The following is an 18,358-nucleotide window of genomic DNA, read 5'->3' as shown; positions in this document are numbered from 1 at the left end:
TTTCCTGACTCTACCTTAACTTGGTATTTGACGATTGTGACTTCATATGTGATCTGTCCAAGTAAATAAAAACCCTGTCTAGTTAGGGCTCTCCAGAGAGACAGGACCAATAGAATGTATATGTGTGTATACAGATAGATACGTATGCACGTGTATGTGTATATAATTTGTTTTATTTTCTTGTTTTCGTTGGAATATATATTTATGGGGAGAGACTTTATTTTGAGAAATTGGCTCACAAGATTGTGAAAGCTGGCAAATTTGAAATCTGCAGGGCAGGCTGGAGGCCCAGGGGAGAAATGACGTCATAGCTCGAGTGGGAAGGCAGTCTTATAAACATACCTGTTATATATGTGTGTGTGTGTGTGTGTATATATATGTATGTATGTGTTTGGACTTTTTTTTTTTTTTTGGAGACAGAGCTTTGCTCTTGTTGCCTAGGCTAGAGTGCAATGGCACCATCTTGGTTCACTGCAACCTCAGCCTCCCGGGTTTAAGCGATTCTCCTGCCTCAGCCTCCCGAGTAGCTGGGACTACAGGCGTGTGCCACCACGCCCGGCTAATTTTTGTATTTTAGTAGAGATAGGGTTTCACCATTTTGCCTAGGCTGGTCTCGAACTCCTTGAGCTCAGGCAATGCTCCCGCCTCAGCCTCCAAAAGTGCTGGGATTATAGGCGTGAGCCACTGTGCCCAGCCAATTTTTTTTTTTCTTAACTTTTTTTAGACAGAGTCTCACTCTTTCACTCAGGATGGAGTGCAATGGCACAGTCTTGGCTCATTGCAACCTCTGCCTCCTGGGTTCAAGTGACTCTCCATCCTCAGTCTCCTGAGTAGCTGGGACTACAGGCATGTGCCACTATACCCAGCTAATTTTTATATTTTTAGTAGAGATGGGATTTCACTTTGTTGTCCAGGCTGGTCTTGAACTCCTGACCTCAAGTGATTCACCTGCCTCAGCCTCCCAAAGTGCTGGGATTACAGTTGACTTTTTTCTTTTCTTTTCTTTTTTCTTTTTTTTTTTTTTTGAGACAGATCTCATTCTGTCATCAGGCTGGGGTGCAGTGGCACAGTTATGGCTCACTGCAGCCTCAACCTCCTGGATTCAAGCGATCCTCCCACCTCACCCTCCCAAGCAGCTGGGACTACAGGCACATGCTAATCAGCTAATTTTTGTATTTTTTGTAGAGATGAGGTTTCCCATGTTGCCCAGACTGGTCTCTAATACATAAACTAAACAGATTCCTGACGCAAGATGGGGAATCTTTGATTCTCTTGCGTAGCATCACTAGGCGATCTCTATTGATGGGCAGTGTGCCTGCCTACTTCTCAGACCTGCCTTTGTTTTGGGGTTGGTGGGGATTAATACGAGAGTAAGAGTTTCTCAGATCTTCTCCCAAAAAACCCAGGCCCCCTCCTTTCCCACTCTTGTTGTAACCATGTCAAATGTGTTAATATTTCAACTCACACTTTTGGTGTTGATCTTCCCTTGAAACCAGTATTCTAATCTTTTTTGTTCTTCCTCCCTTCCCTCCACACAGGATGAGAAGAGACGTAGAGTTACATCCAAAGAACGGTAAGAATAGTTACTATGCCTTTCTTTTTGTTCTACGAGTTGTGTAATCTTGATCACAAAACTACTTTTTCAGAAAGTTTAAGGCTGGGCAAGGTGATTCATGCCTGTAATCCCAGCACTTTGGGAGGCCGAGATGGGTGAATCACTTGAGGTCAAGAGTTCAAGACCAGCCTGACCAACATGGTGAAACCCCGTCTCTACTAAAAATATAAAACTTAGCTGGGTGTGGTGGCATGTGCTTCTAATCCCAGCTACTCAGTAGGATTGCTTGAACCCAGGAGGTGGAGGCTACAGTGATCTGAGATCATATCACTGCAGTCCAGCCTGAGTGACAGGAAAAAAAAAAAAAAAAAGTTTAAAAAGAAGAACTTTATTGTGAGTTTCCAAGGCAGCCATATCCTTATGAAGGATCTGAATTTGGGATCAGATCATTGATGTTTAGATTCAAGTACAATTCTCCTCTTTCCTTGGAAAGAATGAATTGAGGGCAGCTGGCATTCGAACCAGATGTAAAAGTCATATCAGATACTACAGGTTAAATGAGTGTGTATCTGTCCGGGCTCCTGAGATAATGAAGGTTGCTTTTGGGGGTAGGAAAGAGGAGCTTTATGAAAACTGCTTCTTTGGGGAGGCTTCTGGCACTCACACTTGGGGTCTGTGTTATTTTGCTTGACAGAGTTGCTAGACCGCTTCCTGCAGAAGAACCTGAAAGAGCAAAACCAGGAACACGCTCTGAAAAGGAAGAAGAAAGAGATGAAAAAGTAAAGCTCTATCACCTCTAAGTTTAATTCTCCCCTAATCCTATATGGTCCCAGTTTCCTTCCAGGACATGGGGACAGCGGGTGGGGAACGTGGAAGAACGAGATGGCTTTTGCCAGTGATCGAAGTGCCTTTGACTTTGGCTAAACACTTTTCAAACTTGTTTTTTCATGGTTCTCTACATGGAAGGTGGGTTATGAGGTTGTGATAGTGAGGACCCTTGTTACTTATTTGTGATTTTCAAAATTTCATTTTATTTAATTAATTTATTTATTGAGACAGTCTCCCGCTGTGGAGACAGTCACCCAGGCTGGAGTACAAAGGTGCGATCCTGGCTCATTGCAACCTCTGCCTCCCAGGTTCTGGTGATTCTCGTGTCCCAACCTCCTGAGTCCCTGGGGCTACAGGCGCCCGCCACCACACTCGGCTAATTTTAGTGGAGATGGGGTTTCACTGTGTTGGCCTGGCTGGTCTCTGACTCCTCACCTCGAATGATCCATCTGCCTCGCCACCAAAGTGCTGGGATTACAGGCATGAGCCACCACACCAGCCAACCTATGCTACTTAATCAACTAGTCACAGAGCTTCAGTTTGTCACCTTGCCCTCTTGCTTCTCTGGCTAATGAAATCTTTGTGAAGATCTAATTTTCAGACATAGGAGGTGCTAAAATTCTTTTTTTTTTTTTTTGAGACAGTCTTGCTCTGTTGCCCAGGCTGGAGTGCAGTGGTGTGATCTTGTCTCATGGCAACCTCCGCCTCCTGGGTTCAAGTGATTCTCATGCCTCAGCCTCTTGAGTAGCTGGGATTACAGGTGCCTGCCACCACACCTAGCTAATTTTGTATTTTTAGTAAAGACAGGGTTTCTCCATGTTGGTCAGGCTGGTCTTGAACTCCCAACCTCAGGTGATCTGCCTGCCTTGGCCTCCCAAAGTGCTGGGATTATAGGCATGAGCCACCACACCTGGCCTAAAATACTTATTTTTTTGTGGTTCTCTACATGGAAGGTAGGGTATGAGGTTGTCATAGTGAGGACCTTTGCTACTTATTTGTGGTATTTATTTAATTTAATTAGTTTATTTATTTTGAGACAGTCTCCTGCTCTGTCACCCAGGCTAGAGTACAGAGATGCGATCTTGGCTTATTGCAACCTCCGCCTCCCAGGTTCAAGTAATTCTCGTGTCACAGCCTCCCAAGTAGCTGGGACTACAGGCGCCTGCCACCACACCTGGCTAATTTTTGTGTTTTTAGTAGAGACAGGGTTTTACCATGTTGGCCAGGCTGGTCTCAAACTCCTGACCTCAAATGGTCCACCTGCCTCAGCCATCAAAGTGCTGGGATTATAGGCATGAGCCACCACACTGGCCAACCTATGCTACTTAATCAACTAGTCACAGAGTTTCAGTCTGTCACCTCGCCCACTTCCTTCTCTGGCTGATGGGATCTTGGTGAAGATCTACTTTTCAGACGTAGGAGGTGCTAAAATTCCTTAGCATCATCCAGACATAAAGTTGCATTCTCCTCTGTGAAGTCAGACTAGCTCTTTCCCCAGTCTCTCATCTTCTTTGTAAAATCTGAGTCTACAGGCGCCCACCACCACACCTGGCTAATTTTTTGTAATTTTAGTAGAAACGGGGTTTCACTGTGTTAGCCAGGATGGTCTCGATCTCCTGACCTCGTGATCCGCCCGCCTTGGCCTCCCAAAGTGCTGGGATTACAGGCTTGAGCCACCGCGCCCGGCTGCAAAGCGTTTCTTAATATCGCTGACCGTTGTGATCTCTTCACAAACTACCACATGTGGAGTTTCTGAGGGTTGGATTTGACTTGCCTGATTCTCTGTCAAGAAGTATCTAGTTCTTTAAATGCAACCTCAGGCTGGGCATGGTGGCTCACACCTGTAATATCAGCACTTTGGGAGACCAAGGCGGACGGATCACTTGAATTCAAGACCAGTCTGGCCAACGTGATGAAACCCTGTCTCTACTAAAAAATCTCTGTAAAAAGATTACACCACTGCACTCCAGCCTGGGTGACAGAGTGAGACTCCGTCTCATAAATAAATAAATGAATAAATGCAGTCTCAGAGGATGTGGTGTTGTGTCTCAGTTGGAGCTCCTTTCCAGATTGCACCATCGTATTTCATTCCTTTATATCGGAAGTGGAGATTTATAATAAAGTTACTTTCTGTGAGGCTATCAACACTTACTGATGACAAGTGGTAGAGGAATTTTGAAGTAAAAATACTTAAACTGCAGTGTTGTAGTATCTCCTTTCTAAGAGTTTCATTTCCTGTCTACTTACCCCACTGAAGAAGAAAGGAAAATTGCTGTCTTGAACACCTGGCGCAAGTGATCCTCCGACTTCAGCCTTCCAAAGTTCTGAGATTACAGGCGTGAGCCACCGTGCCCGCCAGTAGACAGTCTTCACTCCCACCCCTGGACTCTAGGATCAGAAAGATCCAAACCAAATCAAAAAAACTAACTTGTCTTTTTTCCCCGCAACTTTAGGAAGAAAAGAGACTCCGAAGTCAAACCAAAGAACCGTAAGTTGTTTGTGCTTTATGTTGTGAAACTGAATTGCTAACATAAGTATCCTGGTAAAATAACGGGTTGGTGTGGAACCCTGGGCACTAATCGTATGTCTCCTAAGTGGGCGAGTTCTACTTGTGAAAGGTGAGGACACCCTGAAGTGAAGGCTGAAGTTAACTTTTTTTTTTTTTTTGAGACAGAGTCTTGCTCTGTCGCCCAGGCTAGAGTGCAGTGGCCGGATCTCAGCTCACTGCAAGCTCCGCCTCCTGGGTTTATGCCATTCTCCTGCCTCAGCCTCCCGAGTAGCTGGGACTACAGGCGCCCGCCATCTCGCCCGGCTAGTTTTTTGTATTTTTTAGTAGAGACGGGGTTTCACCGTGTTAGCCAGGATGGTATTGATCTCCTGACCTCGTGATCCGCCCATCTCGGCCTCCCAAAGTGCTGGGATTACAGGCTTGAGCCACTGCGCCCGGCCCTGAAGTTAACTTTTATAAATTTTAATTTAATTTAACTTAGAGACGGAGTCTCCTTCTGTCACCCAGGCTGGAGTGCAATGGTGTGATCCCGGCTCACTGCCACCCCCAACTCCCAGGCTCAAGCGATTCTCCTGTCTCAGCCTCCTGAGTAGCTGAGACTTCAGGCGTGCATCACCATGCCCAGCGAATTTTTGTATTTTTAGTGGAGACAGGGTTTCACCATATTGGTCAGGCTGGTCTTGAACTCCTGACCTCAGGTGACCCACCTGCCTCAGCCTCCCAAAGTGCTGGGATTACAGGGTGAAGTTAGCTTCAATTTCTCTTCCCAACCCCAGGGCCCTCCTCAGGATTGGTCACACAGCTGTGTGTTGTGTGGTAGTGAAAGGCCGTCGAGTGAGCAGCTGTGTCACTTACCTTTTGCCGTGAAAATGCTGTGTGACAAATGACTCCAAGGCCAGAGGCCTACAACAGCGAGCATTTTTCAAGCTCACTTGTCTACAGCTTGGTGGCTGTCAGCTGATCTTGAGCTGGCTTAGTGGGGACAGCTGGGCTGACCCAGCTCTGCCTCCACAATTTGGCCAACCTGGGTACACACTTGTGGCTGTGCCAGATCACAAGGGTAGAAATGAAAAGTAGCACTTTTTCAAACCTTTTTTGAAAAAAGTTGGGTCAGTTGCAGTAGCTCGCACCTATAATCTCAGCATTTTGAGAGGCTGAGGCGGTTGGATCACTTGAGGTCAGGAGTTCAAGATCAACCTGGCCAACGTAGTGAAACCCCGTCTCTATTAAAAATACAAAAAATTAGCTGGGCGTGGTGGTGCATGCCTGTGGTCCCAGCTACTTGGGAGACTGAGGCAGGAGAATCACTTGAACCCGGGAGGCGGAGGTTGCAGTGAACCGAGATCACATCACTGCACTCCAGCCTGGGTGACAGAGCGAGACTCTGCCTCAAGAAAAAAAGAAAAAGAAAAAGCAATTAGCTGAAGCAAATGTTGAGAGTGAGCCTGAATCCAGAGGTGGGCAGAATACCCCACCTCAGCGCCAGGGCCCTGGCAGAGAGGTGGGTGAAGACTCAGAGCCCTGTGTGCAGTCAGCTGTCCACGGTCACTGACTGACGCAGATCGCACATCAGCGCAGCTCTCCTCAGCCCGGGCAGGCCAGACACGGGTTTTCCTCTACCGCAGGCTGGATTCCCATCAGGCCACAGAAATCATGGCGTCCCTTTGTCTACTTTTTGTATTAAACCACTGGCATCTCTGACCAACATTCAGATGGGGTATTGACGGTGTTCCTGAAGACCTTGAGTCCTGGAGTAGTAAATGCCCTCTGGGCTTCCTGCAGTGAAAACTAGAGAGACAGCCTGTCCTCTGAACCTGGGGAGTTTGTGTCAACCCTTAGGAGCTGTTGGCCCTGGTGCAGGGCGCCCCCTGCCGTGCTGACCAGCCTATGTGTGTGTTGTCTTCTGTGACAGAACACCCAAACAGAAACTGAAGGAGGAGCCGGACAGAGAAGCCAGGGCAGGTGTGCACGCTGACGAGGACGAAGACGGAGATGAGAAAGTAAAGGCGGGATCTTTGTTTCTGAACTCCCCCTTGTTCTTCTGCTCCTGTTTGCTTGGGCGGGAGAGTGCAGGGTGGGGATCTGGGTTCAAGTCCAGTCCCATCCACCTAGGCTCCACGGGGTCATCCAGACTCTGGGAAGGTCACCTTTTCCTCCTCTTGGGGGCCGGGATTTGTGGCTGGATGCCTGTGCCCAATGCCTAGTGAACACTCAGTTGTCCTCTGTCTTTCACACTAGAGAGGGTCTGTGTGCACCTAAGCTGAGATGTGCGTGAAGCATCCTCTCCTGAGGCCTCACTGCTGAGAAGCCTTGATACACAGTCAGCTCCGACACACATGTCAGCCACACCTCGATTTCTTTCCCAGCCTCCTACGTTCTTCTGAGTCTAGCTCTCCCCCTGCCAGCCTCCCCAGTCTAATTCAGCCAAGTGCATATGTTTAAACCCTAAAGCATCATGTGGAGCACTGCTGGGCCTCTGTCAAAGTACAGGATGGCCAGGTTGCCTGCAGGCCCTCCTGCATGAACTCCAGGGAAGGGAGCTAGGTCATCGGTGTGGGACAGTGAGTCCCTATCTAAGAGACGCCGAAGACCCCAAGAGAGTCTCTGGGTTTCTGCCTGTTGCGATCTAGAGAGTGGAGCCCAAAGTCACGGGCTTGCTGGGTGACGAGCACCCTCACTTCTGACCCGGTCGCCGATGGGCTTCCGTCCTCACCCTGTAGCGGGAGAGCCTTTGGTATTGCCTCCTGTCCCTCACCTCTTCTGTCCAAATGTTGGGCACCTTACTGTCAGCACTTGCCTGGGATCCCTGGAGTAGTCACATTACTCCCTGCCCTCTATTGGAAACTGGCAGGGGCCTGAGCTCACACCGCCAACACTTTTGCCTCATGGTAGAAAAGGATGTGAGGGCTGCGCACGGTGGCTCACTACTGTAATCCCAGCACTTTGGGAGGCTGAGGTGGGCGGATCACTTGAGGTCAGGAGTTTAAGACCAGCCTGGCCAACAGGGTGAAACCCCATGTCACCTAAAAATACAAAAATTAGGTCGGCTTCATGGTACGTGCCTATAATCCCAGCTACTTGGGAGGCTGAGGTATGAGAATCACTTGAACCCAGATGGCAGAGGTTGCAATGAGCCAAGATTATGCCGCTGCAGTCCAGCCTGGGCAACAGAGTGAGACTCTCAAAAAAATATATATAGTAATAATAATAAAAGCAGTGCCCAGAGAACAAGGATTGTTGGCTGCTTCACCCCAGGGGGCCCCTTGCACAGGAGGTGCCGTCTCTGCCTCCCAAAGCTCTAAGCACCACTGTCCCCTATCCCGAGAGACAGGGTCTTGCTCTGTCACCCAGGCTGGAGTGCAGTGGTGCCATCACGGTTCACTGCAGCCTCGACCTCCCAGGCTCAGGTGATCTTTCCACCTCAGCCTCCCAGGTGGCTGGGACTATAGGCAGGCACCACCATGTCCAGCTAATTTTTTTTTTAAAGTGTTTGTAGAGCCGGGCACGGTGGCTCAAGCCTGTAATCCAGCACTTTGGGAGGCCGAGGCGGGCGGATCACAAGGTCAGGAGATCGAGACCATCCTGGCTAACACGGTGAAACCCCGTCTCTACTAAAAATACAAAAAACTAGCTGGGCGAGGTGGCGGGCGCCTGTAGTCCCAGCTACTCGGGAGGCTGAGGCAGGAGAATGGCGTAAACCCAGGAGGCGGAGCTTGCAGTGAGCCGAGATCGCGCCACTGCACTCCAGCCTGGGGGACAGAGCAAGACTCCGTCTCAAAAAAAAAAAAATAATAATAAAGTGTTTGTAGAGATAGGGTTTTGCCATGTTGCCTAGGCTGGTCTCAGTCAAACTCCTGGACTCAAGTTCTCCACCTACCTCAGTCTCCCAAAGTGGCAGAGTGGTAGGATTACAGGCACGAACCATTGTGTTCAGTCTGTTTGGTTCGTTTTTTTTTTTTTTTTTTTTTTTTAAAGACAGTCTCCCGCTGTCATGCACTGGTTGACTCACTGTAACTTCCACCTCCTAGGTTTAAGTGATTCTCCTGTCTCAACCTCTGGAGTGGCTGGGATTACAGGCATGTGCTACCATGCCTGGCTAATTTTTATATTTTTAGTAGAGATGGGGATTTACCATGTTGGCCAGGCTGGTCTCTAACTCCTGACCTCAAACAATCCACTTGCCTCAGCCTCCAAAGGTGCTGGGATTACATGTGTGAGGCACCACACCCGGCCTGTTTTTTTGAGACAGGACCTTGTTCTGTTTCCCAGGCTAGAGTGCAGGAGTGCAGTGGTGCTATCATAGCTCACTGTAGTCTCCTGGGCTCAAGTGATCCTCCCACCTCAGCCTCCCAAGTAGCTGGCACTATAGACATGCACTACTTTTTAAATTTATTTTTTGTAGGCCAGCCGTGGTGGCTCACACCTATAATCCCAGCATTTTGGGAGGCTGAGGTGGGCGGATCACCTGAGGTCAGGAGTTCGAAATCAGCCTGACTATATGGTGAAACCCCGCCTCTACTAAAAATACAAAATTAGCTGGGTATGGTGGTGCATGCCTATAATCCCAGCTACTAGGGAGACTAAGGCAGGAGAATCGTTTGAACCCGAGAGGCAGAGGTTGCAGTGAGCCAAGATCACACCATTGCACTCTAGCCTGGGCAACAACAATGAAACTCTGTCTCTCTCTCAGATAGATAGATAGATAGATAGATAGATAGGCAACAGGAGTGAAACTCTGCCTCTCTCAGATAGATAGATAGATAGATAGATAGATAGATAGATAGATAGATAGATAGATAGATAGATAGGCAACAAGAGTGAAACTCTGTCTCTCAGATAGGTAGGTAGGTAGGTAGGTAGATAGGTAGGTAGATAGGTAGGTAGGTAGGTAGGTAGGTAGTTAGATAGATGAGTGAGCCTAGTTGCCCAGGCTCACTCATCTATCTACCTACCTACCTACCTACCTACCTACCTATCTGAGAGAGAGATTTTTGTAGAGACAAGGTCTCACTGTGTTGCCCAGGCTGGCCTCGAATTCCTGGCCTCAAGCAACCTCCCGCCTTAGCCTCCCAAAGTGCTGGACTTACAGGCACATGCCACTGCACACAGCCTGTAAATAAAGTTTTATTGGAACAGAGCCATACTTTTTCATTTACATTTTGCCTGTGGGTGCTTTTGTGCTACCATGGCAGAGATGATCATCCTGACACAGACCACGTGGTCAGCAAAGCTGAAAATACTGATCCTCTGGCTCTGACAAAAACAGTTTGCGAAGCTCTGGTGTAGGAGGTTGTTTAGTGCCCTCTTGTTAGTTTCAGGTGGGGAATTAAGGGAGGGAAAGTGAAGCCTTGTGTCTACCAGGTAGATCTGCCCAGGCCTGCCTGTCTTCCAGCTCCACAGTGAGGATCCCTAACCTGTAACTTTGGTGTTTGCATTTTATCTCACTCTGGCTCAGAAACTAATTTTTTCCCCTCTTTCTCTCTCTACCTCCCCCCTGTTTTTCTCTCAGGATGAGAAGCAGCACAGAAGTCAACCCAAAGATCTGTAAGTGTTTAAAATGCTTGTGCTTTTGTGTTTTCTGAACCAGGAGAAAACCTGTTCTAGGCCAGGTGCGGTGGCTTGCACCTGTAATCCCAGCATTTTGGGAGGCTGAGGTGGGTGAATCATGTGAGGTCAGGAGTTTGAGGCCAGCCTGGCCAATATGGTGGAAACCCATCTCTACCAAAAATACAAAAATTAGCTGGCTGTACTGGCAGGTGCCTATAATCCCAGCTACTCAGGAGGCTGAGGCAGAATTGTTAGAAGCCCGGAGGTGGAGGTTGCGGTGAGCCGAGATCGCGCCACTACTCTCCAGCCTGGACAACAAGAGTAAAACTGTCTCAAAAAAATAAAGCCTGTTCTAGAAACCTGTGGTGATGTAGATATGTGCGGGGACCCTGGGGCCTCTGAAGGCCTCGTCTCAGGATGACAAGCTGGCAGTGTAACTGCAAAGCTCCCACGGGTATCTTGCTTTCCCCTGGGGAGGCATTAGTTTGTCATTTTCCGTGCGAGTTGGCGATGTGGTGTTCCTAAACTGCTACTTGCTATGTATCTGTTCACCCTGCAGAGCTGCCAAACGGAGGCCTGAAGAAAAAGAACCTGAAAAAGCAAATCCACAGATTTCTGATGAAAAAGACGAGGATGAAAAGGTAAAGGTCTCACTTTTCTTTTTTTTTTTTTTTTTCAAGACGGGGTTTCGCCATGTTGCCCAGACTGGTCTTGGGAAAAAGAAGACTGGGCATGGTGGCTCACGCCTGTAATCCCAGCACTTTAAGAGGCTGAGGCAGGTGAATCAGGAGTTCAAGACCAGCCTGACCAATATGGTGAAACCCTGTCTCTACTAAAAATAGAAAAATTAGCAGGCGGTGGTGCGCACCCATAGTCCCAGCTACTCGGGAGGCTGAGACAGGAGAATCACTTGAGCACGGGAGGTGGAGGTTGCAGTAAGCCGAGATCTCACCATTGTACTGCAGGCTGGGGACACGGCAAAATTAGCTGGGTGCGGTGGCATATGCCTGTAGTCCCAGCTGCTTGGAAGGCTGAGGCACGAGAATTGCTTGCACCTAGGAGGTGGAGGTTGCTGTGAGCTGAGATTGTGCCACTGTACTCCTGCCTGGACAACAGAGCAAGACTGTCTCAAAAAAAAAAGGGCTGGGTACACTGGCTCACGCCTGTCTTCCCAGCACTTTGGGAGGCCAAGGCAGGCGCATCACCTGAGGTCAGGAGTTTGAAACCAGCCTGGACAACATGGTGAAACCCCATCTCTACTAAAAATACAAAAGTTAGTCAGTTGTGGTGGTAGGGGCCTGTAATCTCAGCTACTTGGAAAGCTGAGGCAGGAGAATCGCTTGAACCCAGGAGGCAGAGGTTGCAGTGAGCTGAGATCATGCCATTGCACTCCAGGCTGGGGACACAGCAAGACTCCTTCTCAAAAACAACAAAAAATACAAGGACATTGGTCTTATTGGGTAAGGCCCCACCTTTATTACCTCTTTTAACCATAATTGTCTCCTTAAAGATTCTATATCCAAATACAGTCACATAGCAGGTTAGTCTTAATGTATGAATTTTGCAGGGGACATGACTCAGTCTGTATACCCCCTCATCAATTGTTTGCTTACCTTTACATTTTAGTATTTATTTTTGAGACAGGGTCTCATTCTGTTGTCGAGGCTAGAGTGCAGTGGTACAATTATAGCTACCATAGCCTCGAACTCCTGGGCTGAAGCAATCCTCCCACCTGGGCCTTCAAGGTAGCTGGGACTATAGGCGATGCCACTACACCCAGCTAACTTTCTATTTTTGTGGAGACAGGGTTTTACTGTGTTGCCCAGGCTGGTCTTGAGCTCCTGGGCTCAAGCAGTCCTCCCACCTGGGCTACTTAAAGTGCTAGGATTACAGGCATGGGCCACTGTGCCTGGCCAGTTATTTATTTATTTATTTATTTATTGAGACAGAGTCTCGCTGTGTCACCAGACTGGAGTGCAGTGGTGCGATCTCGGCTCACTGCAACCTCCGTCACCCTGGTTCAAGCAATTCTCTTGCCTCAGCCGCCCAAGTAGCTGGGACTACAGGCACTCGCCACCACACCCAGCTAATTTTTGTAATTTTAGTAGAGACGGGGTTTCACCATCTTGGCCAGGATGGTCGCAATCTCTTGACCTCGTGATCCATCTGCCTTGGCCTCCCAAAGTGCTGGGATTACAGGCGTGAGCCACCATGCCTGGTCCTGTGCCTGGCCAGTTATTTGTTTACCTTGAGGTGTCACTTATACAGGAACGCTAAGGTTTTAAAAAATTGGCTTCCCCTCTGAATCTTTTTTTTTTTTTTTGAGACGGAGTCTCGCTCTGTCGCCCAGGCTGGAGTGCAGTGGCCGGATCTCGGCTCACTGCAAGCTCCGCCTCCCGGGTTTACGCCATTCTCCTGCCTCAGCCTCCCAAGTAGCTGGGACTACAGGCGCCCGCCACCTCGCCCGGCTAGTTTTTTGTATTTTTAGTAGAGATGGGGTTTCACCATGTTAGCCAGGATGGTCTCGATCTCCTGACCTTGTGATCCGCCTGTCTCGGCCTCCCAAAGTGCTGGGATTACAGGCTTGAGCCACCGTGCCCGGCCTTCCCCTCTGAATCTTTTCAGGAATTTTTTGGTTATGAGATTTATTTATTCATTTATTTTGAGATGAACTCTCACTGTCGCCCAGGCTGGAGTGCACTGGCGTGATCTCTGCTCACTGCAACCTCTATGTCCCGGGTTCAAGCAATTCTTCTGCTTCAGCCTCCTGAGTAGCTGGGACTACAGGCGCCCGCCACCTCGCCTGGCTAGTTTTTTTGTATTTTTTAGTAGAGACGGGGTTTCACCATGTTAGCCAGGATGGTCTTGATCTCCTGACCTCGTGATCCACCCGTCTCGGCCTCCCAAAGTGCTGGGATTACAGGCTTGAGCCACCGTGCCCGGCCAATCTTAGTATTTTTAGTAGAGACATGATTTCGCCGCTTTGGCCAGGCTAGTCTGGAACTCCTGACCTCCAGTGATCTGTGTGCCTTGGCCTCCCAAAGTGCTGGGATTACAGGCATGAGCCACTGTACCGGGCCTGACTATAAGATTTTTTTTTTTTTTTTTTTTTTTTTTTTTTTTGAGACGGAGTCTCGCTCTGTCGCTCAGGTTGGAGTGCAGTGGCCGGATCTCAGCTCACTGCAACTCTGCCTCCCAGGTTTATGCCATTCTCCTGCTTCAGCCTCCCAAGTAGCTGGGACTACAGACACCCGCCACCTTGCCTGGCTAGTTTTTTGTATTTTTTAGTAGAGATGGGGTTTCACCATGTTAGCCAGGATGGTCTCGATCTCCTGACCTTGTGATCCGCCCGTCTCGGCCTCCCAAAGTGCTGGGATTACAGGCTTGAGCCACCGCACCCGGCCTAGATTTTTGATTATATGACTTTAGATGGTAGAGTGAATCAGAGCTCACCTGCTGGCCCTCTCATTCCCTCCCTCCCCCTTCTGTTTTATGATAATCACTTATACAAAGTTCTTAACACCGAAGCACTATCTGGGTGTGAAACACTCTTACCCTTTAATCCTCTTTTGTTTTCCCTGTGTAGGAGGAGAAGAGACGGAAAACGACCCCCAAAGAACCGTAAGAATTTATTCTTGGCATTATCCAAAGCAGATGCTAATGTTAAAATGATGGTTCTAGAACAAAAGGGAAAGGTTTTAGTAATTGCCAGAGCAACCTTGGGGAGCAACCTTAGGCTCATTTTGGATTGGGTTGGTGAACATAGGACCAAGATGCGTCAGGCAGGACGCCCCTGCGGTGAAGAGCCACTGTGACCTCACGCCTGGGCCTCACTGCCGCAACCGGTGCCTCCATGTGCCACAGGCGCCTCAGGCAGAAACCTCACAGGGGCGATTTTGATATTTTCTGAAACAATTAAACGATGCTGTGCTTTTCCCCCCAGAACAGAGAAAAAAATGGCTCGCGCCAAAACAGTCGTGAACTCCAAGGTAAATGTCTGCTGGGAATAAAGCTGGTGGCGGTGCTCACGAGGCGGCTGGGAGCGGCTCTCTTGAGCGCCATCATCTGTGTTCTTGCTCCCACAGACCCACCCTCCCAAGTGCATTCAGTGCGGGCAGTACCTGGACGACCCCGACCTCAAATATGGGCAGCACCCACCAGACGCGGTACGTGCAGCTGTCTTCCCAGCCTTCTCTGCCTGTCCCTCGTCCCTCTGCTCACCGGCCCCGTGTCCTTCAGGTGGATGAGCCACAGATGCTGACAAATGAGAAGCTGTCCATCTTTGATGCCAACGAGTCTGGCTTTGAGAGTTATGAGGCGCTTCCCCAGCACAAACTGACTTGCTTCAGGTAAGTGTACTTTTGTGTGTGTGTGTGTGTGTGTTTCGTGGAAGGAGGCGCTTTCCCAGAGGCGTCTACGGGCTCAAGATTATGGTTTTTAGGGCCTGACCTGCAGCATGTCTTAAGCTAACACTTCGTGGATAAGAGCTACCTTGGAGGGCTGGGCGCGGTGGCTCATGCCTGTAATCCTAGCATTTTGGGAGGCCGAGGTGAGCAGATCACTTCAGGTCAGGAGTTTGAGACCAGCCTGGCCAACACGGCGAAACCTACTGAAAATACAAAAAGTAGCCAGGTGTGGTGGTACGCGACTGTAATCCCAACTACTCGAGAGGCTTAGGCAGGAGAATTTCTTGAACTCTGGAGGCGGAGGTTGCAGTGAGCTGAGATGGTGCCACTGCACTCCAGCCTGGGCGACAGAGCAAGACTCCATCTCAAAGAGCCACCATGGAAAACCGGTGAAGGGACAGTAGAGCTTTGCTGATTTTTGGTTTGGTTTTTGGGTTTTTACACTACACATATCGCCCCTCCATTCTGCCTACATCCTGAGGGTCACACGCTTAGATGAAGGCTTGCTCTGTGCTAGGTACCAGTGATCTGGGTGTCGATGTAGCTGCTCACATCCTGCCTTCACGGAGCCAAAAATGAGTGATACCTGTCGGGTAGTCACAGCCATGACAGATTTTTAAAAAGCCTGGTTGCATGTAGAGAGAAAGAGTGTGAGGAGGAAGGTCTGTGAAGACGCGAGAGGCAATGATTTCAGTAAAGACCTTGCGAGAGAAGAGGCCAAGGGGATGGCCAGGGTGGGGCACCCTAGGTAGAAGGGGGCGTGATTACCAGGGCTCGGAGGGGCCTGTGCCAGCTGTGGAAGGTGAATGGCAAGCCTGGTGTGGTGGTGGGTTGGGGCTGGGCCACACAGGGACTTGCAGACCTCAGCATTGACTCTAATGTCCTCTGAGGGAACGTGCCTGGCGTCCGGCCCCTACCTTCACCGAGGCTTACGTCAGCTCTTGAGTGGGCAGAGGGCCCGTGCTCTCAGGCATCCCCAGCACCATTTTGCTCCCTCTCCCTGCGGGTGCAATCACCCTACAGGGCTTCACCTTGTTCTTCGTGGGAAATGCCTCAGCTCCAGGAACAGCCCTGCCTCCTTTTAGGCCTGGGTGGTGTTTTCCCTCTCTGTGAAGAGGAGGGGGAAGTGCCTTGGGGACCCCTGTTGGAAACACCCACAGGCAGCGGTTCCTGCGCCCACTGGGAGGGCATCCACATGCTCCCTGTGCTTGGCTGATGGTTGTTCCCCTCCCTCTCCTTCTATGGGATCCCGATCCAGACCAAGATGCTGTTGCACCCACCAGCAACTGCTAGCCCCCCAGGCCTTGCCCAAAGCAGGGCCACACACCTCTGCCTGCTGGTGTGAGTGAGGTGTGCTGTGGTGGGCAGAGCTGGCTACCATGCCCCAGGGCCTCACTCTGTTCTTCATCAGGACAAAGGCTCAGGGGAGCCTGGGGCTGGGGCTGCCAGAGTCCTGATGTCTCAGCTTCCTCCCTGAATTGAGATCTATCATAGATTTGTTCCTAGAGCGTGGGATGGTGGCCTGGAGGACACTTTACAGGAGTCGCATGCCTTCTGTCCACTGGAGCTGGGCTGCCTGGGTTATTTAGGGACTCTCCATGCTGCTGTACTTGGCCTGAAAGTGGCGGATAGAAGCCACTCATGGGTGGGGTCTGGCCTGCGAATCAGTGGGTCCTGCCACTGCCTAGGACTTAGAACTTCTCTCCCATGTCTCCCCATGGAGAGAGCCTCCAGCCCACCTGTGCAGCAGGGAGCGGGACCCCTTCTTCTGTAGGCCCTCCCTTGATCTCCCTTGATCTACGCTGTCTTCATCTGTCTCTTCTTCTGGGCCTTACATCCTGAGGGCAGGGCTGCCACCTATTCTGTCTGCCATGCCTGGCACGCGGTAGGGGAGCTCCGCAGGAGGTGTTCAGTTTTTTGTTTGAGCATTTCTGGTTTTCAAGGCACTAAGCCTGGTGAGTGTGGTGGAGGGGTGCTCTCCAGAGACCTGTGCAGGCTCCATATGGGGGCTCTGAGGATAGCCCAGCACCTCTGGCCGGGGAAGGGTGATCCTTGTGCCTAGATGAGCAGGTTCATAAGCAGAACCCCCAGTTCATGTCTTTTTCCTTAAGTTTGACATCTTGCCTCTCTGTCTTCAATAAGGAACCTGCTCCCAAATGTCAAGGGGCATCTGGACAGTGGGGTCACAGGTGCCCTCCCTGTGTTTGAGATTTATGCCCAAAAGGAGGCAGAAGTCCTTCTCTCCCAAATCCCTTTTCACACTGTTCTATAACCTGCTTTATTACTTTTTTAAATTGAGGTCTGACTCGTGTAATATAAAATTAACCATATGAGGTATTTGAATAGGTGAATTCATAGATATAGAAAGCAGGTGGTTGCAGGGGCTGAGGGCCGGTTGGGAGGAGACTGGAGAGTGACTGCTACTTGATGGGAATGAGGCTTTATTAACATTTGAGTGACGGAAATGTTCTACAGCTGAATAGATATGGTGGCTACACTGCATAGTGGAAACTGTTCTAGAAACCGGTATTTCCCACACTGTAAGTCTGACTGATCTTTTGGTGTTGCTCTTGCAGACACACATACTCTTGATGCTTAGGTGGGAGAATAAGGTAGACACTCTGGGTGATAGAACACTGTCTTAATTTAGTGTTCCCGCAACCAAAAAAATGAATGTTGGGGCTGGGCGTGGTGGCTCAGTCTGTAATCCCAGCATTTTGGGAGCCCGAGGCAGGTAGATCATTGGAGGTCAGGAGTTCAAGACTAGCCTGGCCAACGTAGTGAAACACCGTCCCTACTAAAAATACAAAAATTAGCTCGGCATGGTGGTGCAGGCCTGTAATCCCAGCTACTCGGGAGACTGAGGCAGGAGAATTACTTGAACCCGGGAGGCGGATAGGTTGCAGTGAGCCGAGATCACGCCATTGCACTCCAGCCTAGGGGACAGAGCAAGACTGTTTCAAAAACAAAAAAAGAGCGTTGGACTTGTACATTGTCTCATTGCTTCGTGCCTGATCTGAAGTCTGCACCAAGACCCACCTTCATGGCTTAGCTGGTAAGCGTATGCTTTGTTTCCTGTCCAGTGTGTACTGTAAACATGGCCACCTGTGTCCCATCGACACCGGCCTCATCGAGAAGAATATCGAACTCTTCTTTTCTGGTTCAGCAAAACCAATCTATGATGATGACCCATCTCTTGAAGGTAAGGAGGAGTCCAGGATTGTTTGGGGCACACTTTAAAAACAGCCAGGCAGGGTGGTTCACATCTATAATCCTAGCACTTTGGGGGTCTGAGGCCAGAGGATCACTTGAGCTCAGGAGTTTGAGGCCAGCCTGGGCAACATAGCAAGAGCCTGCTTCTATTTAAAAAATTATAAATATGTGTGTGTATATATATGTATATATACACATATACATATACACATGTATACACATGTATTTATATATATACACACGCACACATACTTATATATACGTATAAATAGAAATATACTTATAAAGCAATATTCAGCT

The 18,358-nt window shown here is 49.4% G+C and overlaps 1 protein-coding gene across 8 annotated transcripts in view; it reads left to right on the top strand.

Moving 5' to 3' along the window:
- The window catches only part of DNMT1 (DNA methyltransferase 1), a 62,294-nt gene that overhangs the window by 20,386 nt on the left and 23,550 nt on the right, over positions 1-18,358 (top strand). For all 8 annotated transcript variants that reach the window (XR_012428362.1, XM_074025819.1, XM_005587929.4 and 5 more), the window contains exons 7-17: positions 1,539-1,573; positions 2,250-2,334; positions 4,837-4,871; positions 6,805-6,892; positions 10,402-10,436; positions 10,999-11,080; positions 14,026-14,060; positions 14,383-14,428; positions 14,525-14,605; positions 14,679-14,788; positions 17,929-18,047. Coding sequence is in view for 7 of the 8 variants with exons in the window: in XM_074025819.1 (XP_073881920.1) it covers positions 1,539-1,573; positions 2,250-2,334; positions 4,837-4,871; positions 6,805-6,892; positions 10,402-10,436; positions 10,999-11,080; positions 14,026-14,060; positions 14,383-14,428; positions 14,525-14,605; positions 14,679-14,788; positions 17,929-18,047 (751 nt within the window). In the remaining variant the exon portion in view is untranslated. The remainder of the gene's footprint in view (positions 1-1,538; positions 1,574-2,249; positions 2,335-4,836; positions 4,872-6,804; positions 6,893-10,401; positions 10,437-10,998; positions 11,081-14,025; positions 14,061-14,382; positions 14,429-14,524; positions 14,606-14,678; positions 14,789-17,928; positions 18,048-18,358) is intronic.

This window comes from Macaca fascicularis, chromosome 19, assembly GCF_037993035.2.
Source record: "Macaca fascicularis isolate 582-1 chromosome 19, T2T-MFA8v1.1".
Taxonomy (NCBI): Eukaryota; Metazoa; Chordata; class Mammalia; order Primates; family Cercopithecidae; genus Macaca; species Macaca fascicularis.
This window is presented reverse-complemented; position numbering and strand designations above follow the sequence as displayed.